The sequence below is a fragment of the Anomaloglossus baeobatrachus genome, chromosome 2 (genome assembly GCF_048569485.1).
Source record: "Anomaloglossus baeobatrachus isolate aAnoBae1 chromosome 2, aAnoBae1.hap1, whole genome shotgun sequence".
NCBI lineage: Eukaryota > Metazoa > Chordata > Amphibia > Anura > Aromobatidae > Anomaloglossus > Anomaloglossus baeobatrachus.
This window is the reverse complement of record NC_134354.1, coordinates 747,005,777-747,026,055: the sequence shown is the minus strand read 5'-3', so window position 1 is coordinate 747,026,055 and position 20,279 is coordinate 747,005,777. Positions and strand designations below refer to the sequence as shown.

At 47.2% G+C, this 20,279-nt stretch overlaps 1 protein-coding gene across 1 annotated transcript in view; it reads right to left on the bottom strand.

Moving 5' to 3' along the window:
* PDGFD (platelet derived growth factor D) overlaps positions 1-20,279 on the bottom strand; it is a 309,522-nt gene that overhangs the window by 6,834 nt on the left and 282,409 nt on the right. The window contains exon 6 of the mRNA XM_075337454.1: positions 11,911-12,125. Within this exon, the coding sequence (XP_075193569.1) occupies positions 11,911-12,125 (215 nt within the window). The remainder of the gene's footprint in view (positions 1-11,910; positions 12,126-20,279) is intronic.

The window sequence follows — 20,279 nt, the reverse complement described above, 5'->3', positions numbered from 1 at the left end:
CTGGGCTGATTGCTGCAGTTTTGTTAAAATCATTGTTTCATCTGCTTTAGTTCCTCCAGTTCTCTGAAGGCTGAACTCTGTATAACCCCACCCACACCGCTGATTGGCAGCTTTCTGTGTACACAGTGCATAGGCAGAAAACTGCCAATCAGTGATGGAGAGGGTCCATACAGAGCTCAGGATTATGGAGGACTACCTGGTGGCAGGTCCTCTAGTGATAATATCCTGTCATTTTATCAAAACTACAGCAAACAGCCCATTAAATGACGCATCACTGGAATGAGGGTATTTGTCTTTACATTATGTTGCTCTCGATGGGGTAGTAAAAAAGCATGGTGACACATTCCTTTTTAGCACAAAACCATATATACAAATTAAGTCTACCCAAAATAGTATTATGAGATGCAGTATAGTAGTTGAATAAAGGAATTCTATCGGTGGTCCTTGATATCTTATAACCCAAGAGTGCACAACATAAGGTCCGTGGGCCGCATGTGGCTCACCAAAGGTTCTGCTATGGACCCGTGGACCCGTCCAGAAAACACTGCACCCCACTTCCAATGTTCAAATGTGTTATAGTCTTTCAAGACAATCCCACAGACGTTCTCCTAATCACTGCTCTCACTCTCCAGATGTGTGTACTTTTTTATTACCCTGTTATCTCTATAAGTGAATACAGTGATAACATAGTAAACTCAGAAGAAAGCACTGATAGCAAATATATTACTGCAGAACTTGTGCCGAGGCTGAGCTTTGTAACTCTACAAATACTACTGCTCTGCTATTCACCAGAACTGTCACTCAAGGAGGAGAGACCGTCCTGCCTGAAACCAAGAAGCAAAAGAGACTGGAAAGCTGTGTGCTGCTCAGGAGATAACTTGAGAATAAGCCTTTCAGTCCCCAATGCATTGGACTACAATCAGCTGAATCTTCCAGAATTCACTGGTTCAGCTGACAGTCTAATGTATATAGGGGTCCCGTCTCTCCTGTCAGATGATGTCTGAGGAAAAAATGATCCAGCATGACTGATTTTGGACTGCGATCCTTTTCTGCTATAAGAGATATCTGGCAGTGGCTCTCTCAGAAGTGTATGGGAATGTTGGGCAAGAAACAGCAAGTGAAATAAGTATTGAACACATCACCAATTTTCTAGGTAACTATATTTCTAAAGGTGCTATTGACATGAATTTCTCACCGGATGTTGATAAGCACCCATCCAATCCACACAGGCAAAGAAATCAGACCATAGATATTTATAAATGCAATGATGTGTAATAATGAAAAATAACAGGGAAAAAATATTGAATAGGCTTACTGAAATGTATTAATACTTCATACAAAAGCCTTTGTTGGTGATGACAGTTTTAAGACGCCTCCTGTATGGAGAAACTAGTCGCATGCATTGCTCAGGTGTGATTTTGTACCATTCTTCCACACAAACACTCTTCACATCCTGAAGGTCCCATGAGCATCTCTTATGAACTCTGAGCATTAGTTTATTCCATACATTTTCTATTGGATTCAGGTCCAGTGATCGGCTCGGCCATTCTAACAGCTTTATGTTATTTGTCTGAAACCAACTGAGTTTCCGCGGCTGTGTGTTTGGGATCATTGTCTTGCTGGCATGCCATCTCTCATTTCATATACAACATCCTGATATATGGCAACAGATTTTTATCAAGAATGTCTGGGTGCATTAGTCCATTCATCCTTCCTTCAATCATATGATTGAAACACAGCATCACACCATGATGTTCCCACGTTCAAATGTCACAATTGGTATGGTGTTTTGGGGGTCAGATGTAGTGTCTTTTGGCCTCCAAACAATGTGTTTTATGGCATCCAAAGTGTTCAATTTTGTTCTCACGTGACCAGACTATATTCTCCCAGTATGTCAAAGGCTTGACTAAATATTAATTGGTGATTAAGTGCATTATTTATTGTTTTTTAGAAAATCAATTGTACCTGTTGATTTCAGTTTTTTCTGTAGCTCTCCACGTGTGGTTCCTTGGCTCTTTGACAACGCCTCTGATAATTTTTTCACTCCACTGTCTGAAATCTTGCGAGGAGCACCTGGTCATTGCCAGTTTATGGTAAAATGATGTTCTTTCCACATCCGGATTATGGCCCTAAAAGTGCTCACTGAGACCTTCAGTACTTTAGAAAGTTGTCTATAACCAATGACATCAGTATGTCTTGCAACAATAAGGTTGCAAAGGTCTTGAGACAGCTCACTGGTTTTACTTATTATGAGTTATTTCTTGTTTGTTTTTTTGGTAATGAGTCAGCTCTTTATAGGCCATCGGTTGAACCAGCTGATGTTATTTTTCTAAGTGGCAGGATTGCTTTCTAATTTGACTGTGTGAATAACATGGGTTATTATTAACATCTGGTGAGAAATTCATGTTAAAATTGGTGACATGTTCAATACTTATTTCACCCGTTGTAGCTGACAGGCAAATTATCTATCTATAGTGTATGGGGCTTTAATCTGAGTGGCCAAACCTAAGGTTAGGCCCCAATAAGTGAATTTCTTTCAAAACAGTCTGTCTCACTTATTGATCAGAGTAGGAAAAACTAAAAAAATACATAAAGAAAGAAATCTAAAAATAATAATAATAATAAATAAAAATAATAATAGTAACAATAATAATAATAATAATCTAATATATAAAGCTGAGTGTATGTATGTGTGTGTGTTTATGTGTGTGTGTTTGTGTGTGTGTGTGTGTGTGTGTATGTCCGCTAAAGTAATCCGCACTGTTGCATTTACAATCCTGAAATTTTGCACATACACCTAATTTGACTCACGGAAAATCATAGATTATGCTTTGAAGGGAAAATTAACCCCGTGCTTTACAGTTATTCATCAAAAAACCTACTTACATTAAAGTCAATGGAGCTGGGAGCTACAGGTCAATATTAGGAGCTGTGGTTGGTTGCGGTAGGCAACTAAGGACATTATTAGTATAAGAAGCTTATGTGTGAGGTCATATGATATCGGTAGAGAGACAAATAGAGAGACAAATAAAGAGACAGAAAAAGACAGGCAGACAGACAGAGAGACGGATAAAGAGTGAGACAGAGAGAGATAGAAACAGAGACAGAGAGATAGAGGCAAACAGGGAGAGAGACAGAGAGAGTGGCAGACAGGGAGAGAGTGACAGACATAGAGACAGAGAAACAGAGCGACAGAAAGAGACAAAGATTGATAGAGAGAGATAGAGATAGACAGAGAAACAGAGAGACAGAAAGAGAGACAGAGAGATGGATATAGAGACTGACAGAGAGACAGAAAGAGAGACAGAGACGGATAGAGAGAGACAGAGAGATGGATATAGAGACTGACAGAGAGGCAGAAACAGAGAGACAGAAAGAGAGACAGAGATGGATAGAGAGAGACAGAGAGATGGATAGAGACAGACAGACAGTGAGAAAGACACAGAGACAGAGAGACAGACAAAGATGGATAGAGAGAGAGATAGCCAGACAGAGAGATAGACAGAGAAACAGAGAGGTAGACAGAGACACAGATAAAGAGAGACAGAGAGATTGATAGAGAGAGACAGGCAGAAAGACAGAGAGACGGATTGAGAGTGAGACAGAAAGACAGAAAGAGATAGAAACATAGACAAAGACAGAGAGATAGAGGCAGAGAGAGAGAGTGGCAGACAGGGAGAGAGAGACAGACAGAGAGACAGATAAACAGAGTCACAGAGAGAGACAAAGACTGATAGAGAGAGAGACAGACCGAGAGATAGACAGAGAAACAGAGAGGCAGACACAGAGACATAGAAAGAGAGACAGAGAGATGGATAGGGAGACTGACAGAGAGATAGAGAAACAGAGAGACAGAAAGAGAGGCAGAGATAGAGAGATGGATATAGACAGACAGAGAGATAAACAAAGAAACAGAGAGGCAGACAGAGACACAGAGAAAGAGAGAGATGGATAGAGAGACCGACAGAGAAGCAGAGAGACAAAAAGAGAGACGGAGAGACGGATAGAGAGAGACAGAGATGGATAGAGACAGACAGATAGAGACAGGCAGAGACTGGGAGACAGAGAGACAGACAGACAGAGAGGGAGAGTGGGAGACAGATAGAAAGAAACTTAGTTCCTATCCCGGGCAACACTGGGTACTACAGCTAGTATTAATAATAATAATAATAATAATAATAATAATAATAATAATAATAATAATAATAGAAACATCACTAATAATAGACTAAGCCTAGGAGTTTTTGAGTACATGTTTTTTTTTCACTCCTCAGTCGAGCACAATTATTTACCCATGCTTGATAAATATGCCATATTATGATAAATGACCCAGTGGTGATGTGATATTCATTCAAAACAACAATATCTTTTTAATCAAAATTCTTGGCCTTAAAATTTAAGAAGATTAAGGGATTAATCTTTTAAACAAATGAGGCCATGGTCGATTTGATGTTAACTCAAAATATATTAATCTAACTGTATAATAATAGGAACAACGTATTTTGCATATCCCTTAAAGTAAGAATCGTCTGGGAAATTTCATTTTACAATGAAATTTAATTTTAATACTACTCTTCACATATTGTATCAAAGATGGCAATTTCTATGCAGAATTAAATATTACTAAAAATAATATTAATACAAAAATAAAAAACTTAATAAATGCTGGGATGTAAACAAGGCATCTATTTAATTACTGAGTATCATCTGTGTTAATAGGCTTGTAATGAGTGGAATCTTCTAATTATAACATTTTTCTTTTTAATTTGAAAAGAGCTGTTTTGACGCAGTTTTGTTGCACGTGCAGCAAATTAACTAGAAATCCGTATAACTTTTTCATCGAAAATTACATTCTTAAAATAATTGAGGCTAAGCAGATTTTTCTCTATAAGAAGATTACAATTATTGGATTTCCTGATTATTATGATGTCAATCGTCTGTTGCTTTAGCATAATGATAAGAAATTCTATATAGAATGATTTCTTACAGAAACTACATGTATATAGTTTCTATGAACTTTAAGGTTGGACATCAGAAACGCAGATTTTAATGGACTTTGAAAGAGGATAGGAAAGGTTCAATGGCTGTATGTTCTAAAGGACAGAAATGTCTAACAAGGATGGGAAATTTTGCTAAATGAAATGCTCACTGCACAATCCATAAACAAAGGAAGAATTGGAAGGATTTAAAGAGACTAGGATGAATGAACACAGAACATTAAAGACTTTTTGGTAAAAAAGAAATCTACCGTATTTTCCGGATTATAAGGCATACATTTTTTCTCCCCAAAACTGGGGGTAAAATAGGGGTGCATCTTATAAAACAGATATGGCCTACCGTAGCGGCGGTGGTGGAGCAGAGTCACAGTTGGTAGGGTTGGCGATACTGAGGGCTCGGAGGAGGGGGTGTCACTGCAGTGGAGTGGCTCAGGAGGGTAACAAGACAGGGGGTCAGTGATACTGAGGGCTCGGAGGAGGGGGTGTCACTGCAGTGGAGCAGCTCAAGAGGGTCACAGGACAGAGGGTCAGTGATGCGGCGGACACCATTGATCTGACAGTGGTCTGCGGGCTCCATTGAATTGCCTGCTGTTGACGTGATGAACTTCAAGAAAATGGCCGCAGAGTCCTATCTGGGCATGCGCTGCCTCCGCAGCCATTTTCTTGATATTAATCTCATCAACTGCGGGCATTTTAATGGAGCTCACAGTACGCAGGCAGATCAATGGCGCCTGATCCCGCAGTATCGGCGACCCTCCGTCCACTGACCCTCCTGAGCCGCAACACTCTGTCTTCTGAGCCCACAGCATTGACAACCCTGCCTCCTGTGACCTTCCTGAACCGCTCCACCACCGCTGCTCCCCCGTGATGAGATATTAGAAGACGCAATAGGATTTTAAGACAGACCCTCATTTTAACCTTAAAAACTATTTTTTCCTATTTTCTTTCTCTAAATTTGGGGTGCATCTTTATAAACCAATGTGTCTTATAAAACAAAAAAAATACAGTATATCAAATGGAAGTAGAGGAACATATCTAAAGAAGAATATAATGCTGTCTGCAGGGACTGCAGGGCAAGTGCTAGAAGAGGTAAAGCCACTCATGACGTGAGGCTTGGAAGGGAGACCAAAAGCAATATAAAAAGGTTTTGGGGGTATGTCAAAAGCTAAAAAAAAGTCAAAGATTCCATAAAATTTTTACAGGATGAAAAGAGTGAAGTGGTCAAAAATGATGTTGAGAAGGTTGGACTTTTAAATTCCTATTTTTCATTTGTGTTCTCTAAGAAATCAAATGTAACATCAACTGATGTTCACTGGGGAAGGAATAAAATAATCGATACTATCTATAAACGGAGAGATTACCGTAAATTAAATTAAATCTCCAGGTCTAGATGAATTACATCCTAGGTCACTAAAAGTGCTAGTCAAAAAAGAAATAAATTAATGTTACCCTTCATTTGCTAATTGATTTTTTTCATGTGGGAGGATGAGTATATTTTTTCTATTAATAATTTTTGCAATTTATTGGATGGTATGGCAGGTACATTGACGATATCGTTATCATTTTGACGTTTGATGTATCTGCCATGCCATGCTTTTTAGATTATTTAAATAAAAATTCATGCAATTTATTTTTTACATTCAAATGGGATTATGACTCTGTTACATTTTTGTATCTGGAATTTACAGTAGATATAATATGTCTATTGAAACTTCTACTTTTCGTAAGAAGATGACAGCAAATTATATACTTAAAGTGAATTCATGTGACCCTAAACATGTATTAATAATAAGAGTCCATGAAGTAGAAAACCACGGCATACACCATACAAAATCCAAAAAGTGCTTTTATTCCATATAATGTGCAGGTAAAATAGCGGGAGGGAGAGAGCCGGGTGCAGGCCCTCCAAGGACGACGGCCGTTTCGCACCTTCTGTGCTTTTACGGGTTTGGAAACAGCCGTCGTCCTTGGGGGGCCTGCAACCGGATCTCTCCCTCCCGCTATTTTACCTGCACATTATATGGAATAAAAGCACTTTTTGGATCTTGGATGGTGTATGGCGTAGTATTCTACTTAATGGACTCTTGTTCTGGATATCTCTTCTTCTCGTCCACATGCACCCATTACCATTTCTTCAAAAGGAGGACTGAGGCTGTTCCAAGGTTTTGGTGTAAGGTATTGCACGGTTGAGTGTGGAACCACTTCTGTTTATTATATTGACATGTTATTAATAATATTCCTGTGGGAGAAATGATCCGGGAAAAATAGAATTGTACTAGGGAAGAGCCATATGTGGTAGAAAGAAACTAGACTAGAGGTTATCAAGACTGGGGTTTGAATAAAGCTAAAAATACGGTGGACAAAACGGATAGAAACATGGTTGTATAAAAAAAATGTAATGGGGAAAGGGATTTTGGTAAAAAAAAAGCGTCCTTTGTGACTGTTTAGAAAATAATTTAATCAAATGAAGGGAATTATCAATAAGTATATACCCTTATTAATAGAGATCAGTATCTTAATGACATCATTCATGGATCACGCATTGATGCATTTTTTTCAGCAAAAAAACCCTCCAAGTCTATTGAATATCCTGTTCCTTAGTCTAATTTCTAATAGGAATATGTTTAGTTCTGGTAATAGAACTTGGTTAGCCTTATCGGGTTTTCATAAATGCAGAAGTGATCAATGTGCAGCTTGTAAATATGCTAAAAAATACAATTAATATATTGGTTCATAAGGATAAACTTAAGAAATTAAACAATTTATTAAGTGCAATATAACATTTATTTTTTATTGCATTGAATGTTGAATGTGAACTTTGTGAAAAAATAAATATGTTGGATGTACTACTAGAAAGCTAAGGCACAGAATAAATTAGCATACCAGGGATGTGATAAATAAGGACAGCAACAATTTCTCCAATGTATCACAACATTTCTAGGGCATGAATAGGGGAGATTTCACAGGATTCACATTTTATAGTATAAAGAGAGTTAACCCCTTAAGACGAGGAGGAGACAGGAGCCGAGCCCTTCTAAACCAACAGGCATATTGGATACTGATGCTGGACTTGTCATGTCCATGTACTATCCTGCTTCCTGACATGTCATTTTAGAATGGATAAAGAAGAAAGGAATTTTTAACAAAAAGGATTTCAGCTGTAAAGTTTTTTTTGTCTTGCTTGGATATCTATGTTACCCAGCCAACGGGTGGTTGCATCCAAACTGATTAGTGGACTGAAGTTATATTCTCACGGTGATCATATTTATATATTTTCTGTACACTCTATATGGGGGACATATACCTGGGAAAGGTCCAGGATGACGGACATATATACCTTGAAGGAGTCCAGGATGGGGGACATATATTCCAGGATTAGGAACATATATGCCAGGATGGGGGACATATATACCTGGAAGGATTCCAGGATGGGGGACATGTATATCATGGAGAGGCCGAGGATGGGTGACATATATACCAAGATGGGGACATATACACCTGGAAGGGTCCCAGGATAGGGGTATATAAACCTGGAAGGCCCCCTGGATGGGGGATATATATACCAGGATGAGGGACATATATACCAAGATGGTATACATATATACCAATAAGGGGCCCAGGATGGGGGGCATATATACCTGGAAGGAGTCCAGGATGGGGGGACAAATGTACCAAAATGAGGGATATATATACCATGATGGGGGACCTATATACCAAGAAGGGGCCCAGGATGGGGACTTATACCTGGAAAAGGGTCCAGGATGACGGACATATATACCTGGAAGGAGCCCAGGATGGGGGACATATATTTCTGGATCAGGGACATATATACCAAGATGGAGGACATACTGTATATTGCTGGAAGGATCCCAGAATGGGAAACATTTATATCAGGAAGAGGCCCAGAATGCGGGACATATATATCAAGCTGGGGGACATATATGCCTGGAAAGATCGCAGGATGGAGGACATATATATCAGGAAGAGGCCCACTATGGGGGGCATATATACCAAAATGGGGGAGGGTCCCAGGATGGAGACATTACTACATAATGAATGGAGGGGGGCAAGACATATGTGTTTGTAGAATTTAGAACCCTTCCAGGGCCCATATATCTGACCATCATGATTGGGGGGGGGGGGGGAAGGGGGCAGGTCAAATTTTGCATTGGGGCACTTCATCTATCTATCTATCTATCTATCTATCTAGCTAGCTATTTATTTATCTATCTATCTATCTATCTATCATATTACAATCATTCACTTCTCCAAGAACAGACCACTGCCTCAAAGCACACAACAATTTTCATTTATTTTTTACTGAAGCTGGGGTAAAATGAAATGACTGACACAAGTGGGATCTTTGGTTAGAAAAAAATCTATTTCTTCTAGGAAAGGAAAGTGTGTGCCTGGGATGAGAGCAGAGATTTGGACAGCATTTAAGTTAACAAGCCCTCTGACAGCTGTGGGATTTTCCCTGTGTTTTATATTAAAAAACATGAGCATGGTATATGGGCTGCGCTGATAACAGGAGAAAAAAATGAATTGGCAAACACTTTTCCCAGACAAGACAGCCGAGGAGTGTTTGAACAAGGTGGAAATTGGACAGCTTGACTGGCTGATCACAGCTCTGATATTCAGAGATTTTATGCTCTATATAATGGTTCTAGGTTTAGGTGCAGGGAATTATATGCAACGTAAATTGTATTCTGCGGCAAAAGCGAAATGAAAAAGCAGATGAGGGTTTTACCAACGTATGCACATTCCCTGCCTATTAGACATATGACATTAATTCTGCATAGATGCGGTTATTTATAGACCCTCAGCCCAACTGGTCAACAGATCTGGTCATAGGGGTTAAGTGTACATATGATAGGATTGGTATACAATTTGAGGTACAGAATTTAACTGCAATGCCATGGGAACAAACTACATATGGCTGTAGGCTTTCATGGATAGGGTGGCACCTTGGTGTGTTATGGGCATGATTATGTGAAGATACCCAAAATAACAGTACTCAAAATGGCCCTTCCACCATGTTTTGCACCCATATCTGCATTCAGACATGATAAGACTTAAGGCCGCTTTACACGCTGCAATCTCGCTAGTGAGATCTCTAGCGTGCGTACCCGCCCCCATCGTTTATGCGTCACGACAAATCGCTGCCCATGGCGCACAAAATCGTGCGGACCCGTCACACTACTTACCTGCCTAGCGACGGTGCTGTGACCGGCGAACCGCCTCCTTTCTAAGGGGGCAGTTCGTTCGGCGTCACAGCAACGTTACTAAGCGGCCACCCAATCAAAGCGGAGGGGCGGAGATGAGCGGGACGAACATCCCGCCCACCTCCTTCCTTCCTCATTGCCGGCAGCCGCAGTTAAGGTGATGCTCCTCGTTCCTGCGGTGTCACACGTTGCGATGTGTGCTGCCGCAGGAACAACGAACTACATCGTACACCGAGCAGCAATGATAATTGGAAATAGGGGGGCATGTGATTTTGCACGTTTTTGCAACGATTCAAAATCGCTCATAGGTGTCACACGCAACGACATCGCTAACGCGGCCGGATGTGCGTCACAAATTCCGTGACCCCAACAACATCGCTTTAGCGATATCATAGCGTGTAAAGCGGCCTTTATAAGACATTCTGGGACTTTCCTGTGATTTAAATATAATTCAGCTTTGTGAGAGAAGCTATGTGATAGCTTCTTTTAGTTTCTACCATTTTGTTATTAACTGCCATTTTGTCCCTATGCCTTCATCCTAGTATATTAAGATCAATATAAGAGAATATAATTAAAAAAATATATATTTAAAAGTTTATGTAATTTAGAGAAAATATCTGTATAAGTTTCTTCACTGCGGTTTGACCAATAGTAATATGCAGCCTTGGATTGCGTTCAAGAAACTTGCTATAAGTAGTTCAAGTTCCTCAATAAACTCATTCATGTTCCTCTTTTGACCAAGCCACTTTGGTATCTGCGAATATCTTGTATGCATATACAGTATATATCAGACTCATAATTTGGAATATGGGCAATAAGAATGGTAGGTGCATGATTAATGTGCACGGCTAAATCAGGTGGACAACTGAAAAAATGTTCCATTGCTGAGATAATCTTATAAAAATGTGCCCCTGCTATGTAATGGTTGTGTCTGACATGGTCTGATCATACCACATCTCCTGGGCAGTGGAGGATGCAAAAGAGTATAAAGACATGGGATCGCAGCTCCTGCATTCTGTGAGGGAAAACATGTTTAAAAGCAAGCAGCAAGTGTTTCACCTCTCAGAAAGAATCAGTTGAGATCCCAATCTATCCTGTATATATACTCTACTCTCCTGTCCAGGAGATGTGGTGTGTGCTGACCATGTTCCTGCATCCATTGCATAATGTCTTTAATCTTGTGCTACCCATGATTAACAACCATTATAACTAGAGTTGAGCGAGTACCTAGCTATTCGTACTCGCTATACTCATATCGAGTACTGTCTAATACTCGCGTATTCGTTCCAAATAACATGTGTAATGCAAGTCAATGGGGAAAAACTTTCAAAGTAACAAGTAACCTGAATGCCTGACCTGAATGGCATTTGGGTTACTCGTTACATTGCGAGTATTCCCCACTGACTTGCATTACACCCGCTATTCGGAACGAATACGCGAGTATTAGACAGTACTCGATATGAGTATAGCGATTAGGAATAGTTTGATACACATTCTACTCTAGTTATAATCCCAGATCTTGACCATAACGGCCAACCACTCCCAAAGATAGTCAAGTACAATCACCACATTTTCAAGTTAGCACTGTCTGCAGACGAGGCATCACAGTTCATCAAACAATACAAAATACGGATGACCAATTTATTATTCTTACATCTTCTACATATCGACCTGATGGATAGGATTACCTCGTGATACTTTTTCACGGTTTTAGCAGACGTGCATGAACAAGATTTGGAATATGGACTCCCACAGCCACAGCTTCCTCCACATCGCTTAACGAGGAGACACCGTGGAAAAAACACGGCATTGGTGATCTTCAGCTCTTCTCGAAGATTTACTGTGTAGTTCCTCGGAGTGCAGCTGTATTTCTTGACGTCATCATTTAGCTTGTCCAGATTCACTGCAAAAAATACATTCATAAAATGAAATATTTTTGTGCTTTTTCATAAACATACAATCTGATGGCATAAATTACCATGAAATGGTTCTCGGATGTTGAAGAAACTATACTTATGTATTTTGCATTAGCAGTGGGGGAGGAGGGCACCATGCCACTTGGCATCGCTTTCCTGTAACAGTCACTGTGTCATGTTTTATGAGTAATGGAAAATCTCTACCGGTGCCAGAGAAGTGCTAGCACTTACTGATGGGATCGGCTGTGTTTCTGTAATTTGAGGCTAATATGGAAACTAGTCGTTCTGTATTTGTCTCGCGTCATTTACCGCATGGGGATATATCCCCCACTGCTCTGCACGGAATTAGTAGGTTGTCCACTAATAACAGGTTTCCATAGGATAGGTAAAAACTTGGTGATGGCGGGGTCTAAATGCTGGGACCTGCACAGATTGGCAGAACAGAGAATTTTTACTCCAAAAGGGAATTTTTCCTCATTGCAATCCCATTGGATGCACAAGCAACACCCCATTCATTTTCTATGGGTCTAAACGAAAAATCTGAGTCAAGTACTCGGCAACCCTATAACGAATGAATGCAGCAATGGTTGCACATGTGCACTGGTGCTCAACACCAACAGGGCTAAAAGTGCCCAATTCTGCCGATCGGTACAGATCCCAGCAGCCAGATTCCCACAAGTCAAGAGGTTATCACCTATACTGTGTCAAAAGTCCATGGTCGGGGGTTGTGTTCCCAATATGTGACCATAAGAGGGAACCCCGAAAGGAAGCAGCAGCAGAGTGGAATGATCGGAGTTTGTCTATTGTGGATTTTGGCACAAATTCCAAGGTAAAAATGCAACAGAAAAAAAGCGCCATCTTCAAGATTAAGATTTTGGAGCAAAATGTGCCAACATTTTATCCTATTCATTTCCAAAGTTGCTGTAAGGATCAGTAATATGTATTAACATGCTGCAGATCTAAAACGTGTACGGTGTCTCTCCACTTTTATCCTTGGATATTTTCCTACAGTGTTTGGATAAGATTTGTTAAAATCTCATCTACTTTGTTACAAATGGATTCCTCTGTGCATTTTCCACCTGCAAATCCAGATGCAAAATCTATCCATCTTTCCTTAAGCTTTTTAAAACCTGTTTTGTCTTCAAGTGAAATGTATGAATCAGGCTAGGTACACAATGTATTTGTGCCCACTGTCAGGCGCATCAGGATGGGTGCCAAGGCATCCGTGCAACATAGTGACCCATAGTGACGCAGGATGGGTGCCAAGGCATCCGTACACCATAGTGACCCATAGTGATGCAGGATGGGTGCCAAGGTATCCGTGCACCATAGTGACCCAGAGTGACCCTGGATGGGTGCAAAGGCATCCATGCACGATAACTACCTATAGTGACCCAGGATGGGTGCCAAGGCATCGGTGCACCATAGTGACCCAGAGTGACCCTGGATGGGTGTAAAGGCATCCGTGTACCATAGCGACCTATAGTATTAGTGTTCACATTGTTTTGGACGCAGCATGCTTCAGCTGTGTTGTACAGTACAAGCATAGTGGATGGATTTCTAGAAATCCCGTGCCCACTGTGCTTGTTTTCCCCGCAGCAAACACTGACCTGCGGTGCAGCTTTCTGAGCCGCAGCATTTAAATTCTTTGCTGCAGAGTCGCAAGTGTCCTACATAGGGAGACCACAAGCGACAGACCGCAGCACCCCGAAACCTGCTTGTGGGAACGAGCAGCTGCGGTCTTGTGCATTCTCCTGCGGAGGAGTCTCACGGCCCCGCAGGTCAGGACCCGCTGAGTCCAGGATGTAGTAAATCCTGATCGTTTGCATGTATCCTTAATGTAGAGCAATTATCTAACTCAGGGGTGTGGAACCTCTGGCCCGCGGGCCGCATGCGGCCCGCCATGACCTTTTATGCGCCCCCCGGGCAAATTCCCGGGGGAGGCCGTGCTCGTGCAGTCACCGTAGTTTTGCAGGCCGTCGACCCTTTAAATCCACACATTGTTGCCTGTGCGCACCAATGTGTTCTCCTGTCGGCCAGTGCCAAGGTGATCAGAACTTACTTTGTGGGCGGGTCCCACAGCAACCTCACAGCTTCCAGCGTTGTGTGCCCGCCCCCTGCCCTCCGGAGCTGAGTGCCCACCTTCTCCTTCTGATGCTGAGTGCCCGCCCCCTGCCCTCCGGAGCTAAGTGCCCGCTTTCTCCTTCTGATGCTGAGTGCCCGCCCCCTGCCCTCCGGAGCTCTGTGCCCGCTTTCTCCTTCCGATGCTGTGTGTCCGGTGCCTGCACTCAACTCCGGTGATGTGAGTGCGATGCTGCTGTGAGTCCAGCGCCGGCCCTCTGCTGCTATGTGCCCTGCCCAATGCTTTGTGCCTCCCCACCCCAGTTCTGTAAACCCTCTCCCCCAGAGTTTCATAAAACTCTCAGCGCAGTGTGCCCCCAATGTCCTGTGCGCAGCCCCCCCAGTCCTGTGTGCAGCCCCCCAATGTCCTGTGTGCACCCCCACACAATCCTGTGTGCAGCCCCCCTCAGTCCTATGTGCAGCCCATCACCCAGTCCTGTGTGCATCCCCCCAATCCTGTGTGCAGCCCATCCCCCAATCCTGTGTGCAGCCCATCCCCCAAGACCTGTGTGCAGCCCATCCCCCAACCCTATGTGCAGCCCATCCCCCGGTCTTGTGTGCAGCCCATCCCCCGGTCCTGTGTGCAGCCCATCCCCCGGTCCTGTGTGCAGCCCATCCCCCAGTCCTGTATATAGCCCCTCCCCCGGTCCTGTGTGCAGCCCATCCCCCGGTCCTGTGAGCAGCCCATCCCCCAGTCCTGTGAGCAGCCCATCCCCCAGTCCTGTGTGCAGCCCATCCCCTAGTCCTGTGTGCAGCCCATCCCCTAGTCCTGTGTGCAGCCCATCCCCCAGTCCTGTGTGCGGCCCATCCCCCAGTCCTGTGAGCACCCCCCAATCTTGTGTGCAGCCCATCCCCCAATCCTGTGTGCAGCCCATCCCCCCAGACCTGTGGGTAGCCCATCCCCCAACCCTGTGTGCAGCCCATCCCCCGGTCTTGTGTGCAGACCGTCCCCCGGTCCTGTGTGCAGCCCATCCCCCGGTCCTGTGTGCAGCCCATCCCCCGGTCCTGTGTGCAGCCCATCCCCCAGTCCTGTGTGCAGCCCATCCCCCAGTCCTTTGTGCAGCCCATCCCCCAGTCCTGTGTGCAGCCCATCCCCCAGTCCTGTGTGCGGCCTATCCCCCAGTCCTGTGAGCAGCCTCCCCGTGATGTCTGTGCCTCCCCCCAGTGATGTCTGTGCCCTAGCCCCTCTTGTGGTGTCTGTGCCCCAGCCCCTCTTGTGGTGTCTGTGCCCCAGCCCCTCTTGTAGTGTCTGTGCCCCAGCCCCTCTTGTGGTGTCTGTGCCCCCAGCCCCTCTTGTGGTGTCTGTGCCCCCAGCCCCTCTTGTGGTGTCTGTGCCCCCAGCCCCTCTTGTGGTGTCTGTGCCCCCAGCCCCTCTTGTGGTGTCTGTGCCCCCAGCCCCTCTTGTGGTGTCTGTACCCCCAGCCCCTCTTGTGGTGTCTGTGCCCCAGCCCCTCTTGTGGTGTCTGTGCCCCCAGCCCCTCTTGTGGTGTCTGTGCCCCAGCCCCTCTTGTGGTATCTGTGCCCCCAGCCCCTCTTGTGGTGTCTGTGCCCACAGCCCCTCTTGTGGCGTCTGTGCCCCCAGCCCTTCTTGTGGTGTGCATGCCCCCAGCCCCTCTTGTGGTGTGCATGCCCCCAGCCCCTCTTGTGGTGTTCATGCCCCCAGCCCCTCTTGTGGTGTGCATGCCCCCAGCCCCTCTTGTGGTGTGCATGCCCCCAGCCACTCTTGTGGTGTGCATGCCCCCAGCCCCTCTTGTGGTGTGCATGTGTGTCGCCCTGGACAAGCCAGGGGACACGAGTAACAACACCACCGCACCCCACACTCCAGGTAGGCACACCTGCTAACCAGAAATCCTTGTTGCCTTCCTCCAGAGATTGATGATGCACACCAGGGGGTGGGCCAGGCGGTTGGCTCCGCCCACCAAGGAGCTCACAACTCTGGAGGCGGGAAGTGACCAGGCAGGGAGAGCTCAGGGGAGAGCTGGAGAGAGGAGTTCTGTCAGGGAGGAGGAAGTGGAAGGAGTGAGGAGTAGCCCAGGCAGGGGCTAGAGTAAACAACCAGAAGTGAAAGTGAAGGAAAGGAAAGTGGAAAAGGAGGAAAGCAAGAAGTGGAGACAGCGCAGAGAGTGTGAAAAGCCTGAGAGCCCAGCTTTGTGGAGGGCTAGAACAGCAAGGTCAGCGACGGCGGTGACTGTCCGGAGTGGGACAGTTCGGAAGTTCCTGGAAGGACCCCGTTGGCTGTGTGCCCGGTGGTCTGGAGCAGTGTTCCGAAGGACAGTCAGCACCAGGGCAGGGGCCTCTCGGACCCCGGCAAGGCTAGGAGTCGCCCAATTTGCCGAATCCGTCAGTGACGGGGACGCAGATCCCCCAACAACAAAGTCCCGATTGACGGCAACAGCCCGACCATTAACGGGGAGACACCGCCACCGCCAAGGCACCAGTTTCCCCAGGGCCAGCGCCTGCGGGCAAAGTGTAGAGCTCCTCCGGCCCAGATTGCAGTCGGGGAGCGGGTAACCGGAGGGAATCCACCGATACCATCAGACCACACAGGTGCAAGGAAGAGAGAAGTCACCGTCACCTACCGGGAGTGCAGGTGCAGCCGTCTGTGGGACCGTCCTACCAGCCGTTGGTTTACCGTACAAACTGTGTCCGTGTCAGGCTGAGTGAGTACCATAGTGCCGCAAGGCACAGCGCTGCCCCCGCGTCCCTGCACCCTCCAGGCCCTACACTTCACATCTCTTCACCGGGCCCCGGGATCACCAACCCCTACCCACGGAGGGGCAACACAACACCTGGCTGCTCCTATCACCATCCCCGGGACCCCCACACCGAGCAGCGGTGGTGCAATCACCACAACCGTGGGTGGCGTCACGAACTATAACCCCAACAAACACCCCCCCTTTCACTCACGGGCGAGGAGTGTCGCTCGAGACACCCCGGGATCCGGCCCACGGCTCGAGCCACCAGGAGCAGCTGCCGGACCCGAGCAGAAGGGGTGAGCGCGGTGTGCTGACACCCTCCTCCCCGCCCGCGACAACTTGGCGTCACGAACAGGATCTTACCGCTCTGCCGTCAGGTAGAGGTGCGCCTTGTTACCGCCGGAGGTATCCGGCAGAAAAATTTCAGAAGCCGCCATCTTTGGCGCGAAAAGTTCCCGCTCGAGCGTCTTCTCGAGCAGTAGAAGCGCGAAGGCCAAAACTCCGCCCCGAAAGAGGAGGGGCCGGAAAGAGCTAAGGGGGACGCGATGGCGGCTGGCCGCATGTGAGCGCGGCTCTGGAAGCAGGGACGCCAGGACCCTGCGGCCATTTACTGGTTCCTGGAAGAGGCCGCTGCTAAAGATGCTGAGTCCGACCAACAACACCGTGGTCCCCGCGCCCGGCATGGCGGCGTGGGTGGAAGTCCGGACCGCCCAGCTAAGCAGCCGTCTGCAGGTCCGCATGCAGCTCCTCCTGGAGGAGTGGGAGGCCGACATGGTGGAAGCGGTGGCTGCTATGCGGAGATGCGAGGTGGAGGAAGATTTGGAGGAACGGGTAAGAGACCCACGTCCCTGTATTCCCGAGGGATCGGCCGCTGCGGCTGAGGGGCCCGGCCTACACCCGTTCACCCTGCTGCCTCTCCCGCTACCCGCGTTAGCTGCTGCTGCCCCGCCACTAGGCCCGCTACCACCACCACCGGTAGCGGTACCCTGCCAATCCGCCCCGGCGGACCGACCTGCAGCAGAAGCTCATGACCACCCTGAACCGCTTCTATGGAAGAAGCCAAAGGCTGAGCCCGTCAGCAAAGATGCACCGGAGGCACGGCGGGGATGCAGCTGCCAGGAGGCAGAGGAGGCCATGTCACAGCGGGGTCCCTCATTACTGAAGGTGCCGGTCGTAGCCGACACGGAGGGACTCTGGCTGGGTCCGTCCCCTGCACACGCTGAACCGGAGCAAACAGAAAGTACTCCCGGCTGGGAGCGGCGGCAACAGCAGCTGCGCAGGGAGATCGATGCCCGAGAGGGGTGTAGAGCGGATGTGCATGCCCGCATGAATATGGAAGAGGATCGCCTGCAGCGAGCTACCATTGGGGTCCAGAGCGGTGCACCGTGTGAAGGTGGCACTAGAGCCCCACGAGTGAGAATGGACTGTTAAGCCGCAAAAGGGCAGCAGATGCCCGCAGCACCGTCCCCGTTGGGACCAGCACTTTGTTTGTTTGAAAGTTTGTTTGAAAAAGTTAAAAGTTTGAAAGTTTTGGAAAAATGAAAAACACTGATTGAACCGAGTTTTCACCTGATTGTCAGCTGTGATTTGTAACCGGCAGGAGCCGGCACCGTTGTCCCCGTGGGGACCGTTTAAAGTTTAAAAATGCATGGGAACTATCCATGGACAAGCCCGTGAACTCTGCAGGGCAACCACAAACGTTAGTGGCTTGTAAATATGTTGGGTACCGTTACCGTTTCCGCAATGCCGCCTCCGGAGAGGCAGGTTGGAGGGAGGGCCCTGAGCAGAGCAGGCCAGGGCCCAGCCACCAAAGGAACCGGTGGCCACCCTCTGGAGGGCAAGGACAGATCCCGCTCGGGTGACTTGTGCTGGACTGTGGGTCAAGGGGTGCTGCCTGGGTTTTAGGGGCAGCATCAGGGCCAGGTTGCTTGGGTGGGAGAGAGCGGAAACCGTGACCGTACACCGTTGAAACGTTTAAAGTAAAATGTGCCTCCCGTCTTGGGAAGAGTTATTGAAATGTATATATGTTTAACCCTGTTATCCCCTTTACAGAAAAATAAAACCGGTGTAGGACGGCAGCCCGCGGACGGTCTGCATTTTGCTAAGGGGGAATGTGTCGCCCTGGACAAGCCAGGGGACACGAGTAACAACACCACCGCACCCCACACTCCAGGTAGGCACACCTGCTAACCAGAAATCCTTGTTGCCTTCCTCCAGAGGTTGATGATGCACACCAGAGGGTGGGCCAGGCGGTTGGCTCCGCCCACCAAGGAGCTCACAACTCTGGAGGCGGGAAGTGACCAGGCAGGGAGAGCTCAGGGGAGAGCTGGAGAGAGGAGTTCTGTCAGGGAGGAGGAAGTGGAAGGAGTGAGGAGTAGCCCAGGCAGGGGCTAGAGTAAACAACCAGAAGTGAAAGTGAAGGAAAGGAAAGTGGAAAAGGAGGAAAGCAAGAAGTGGAGACAGCGCAGAGAGTGTGAAAAGCCTGAGAGCCCAGCTTTGTGGAGGGCTAGAACAGCAAGGTCAGCGACGGCGGTGACTGTCCGGAGTGGGACAGTTCGGAAGTTCCTGGAAGGACCCCGTTGGCTGTGTGCCCGGTGGTCTGGAGCAGTGTTCCGAAGGACAGTCAGCACCAGGGCAGGGGCCTCTCGGACCCCGGCAAGGCTAGGAGTCGCCCAATTTGCCGAATCCGTCAGTGACGGGGACGCAGATCCCCCAACAACAAAGTCCCGATTGACGGCAACAGCCCGACCATTAACGGGGAGACACCGCCACCGCCAAGGCACCAGTTTCCCCAGGGCCAGCGCCTGCGGGCAAAGTGTAGAGCTCCTCCGGCCCAGATTGCAGTCGGGGAGCGGGTAACCGGAGGGAATCCACCGATACCATCAGACCACACAGGTGCAAGGAAGAGAGAAGTCACCGTCACCTACCGGGAGTGCAGGTGCAGCCGTCTGTGGGACCGTCCTACCAGCCGTTGGTTTACCGTACAAACTGTGTCCGTGTCAGGCTGAGTGAGTACCATAGTGCCGCAAGGCACAGCGCTGCCCCCGCGTCCCTGCACCCTCGAGGCCCTACACTTCACATCTCTTCACCGGGCCCCGGGATCACCAACCCCTACCCACGGAGGGGCAACACAACACCTGGCTGCTCCCATCACCATCCCCGGGACCCCCACACCGAGCAGCGGTGGTGCAATCACCACAACCGTGGGTGGCGTCACGAACTATAACCCCAACAAACACCCCCCCTTTCACTCACGGGCGAGGAGTGTCGCTCGAGACACCCCGGGATCCGGCCCACGGCTCGAGCCACCAGGAGCAGCTGCCG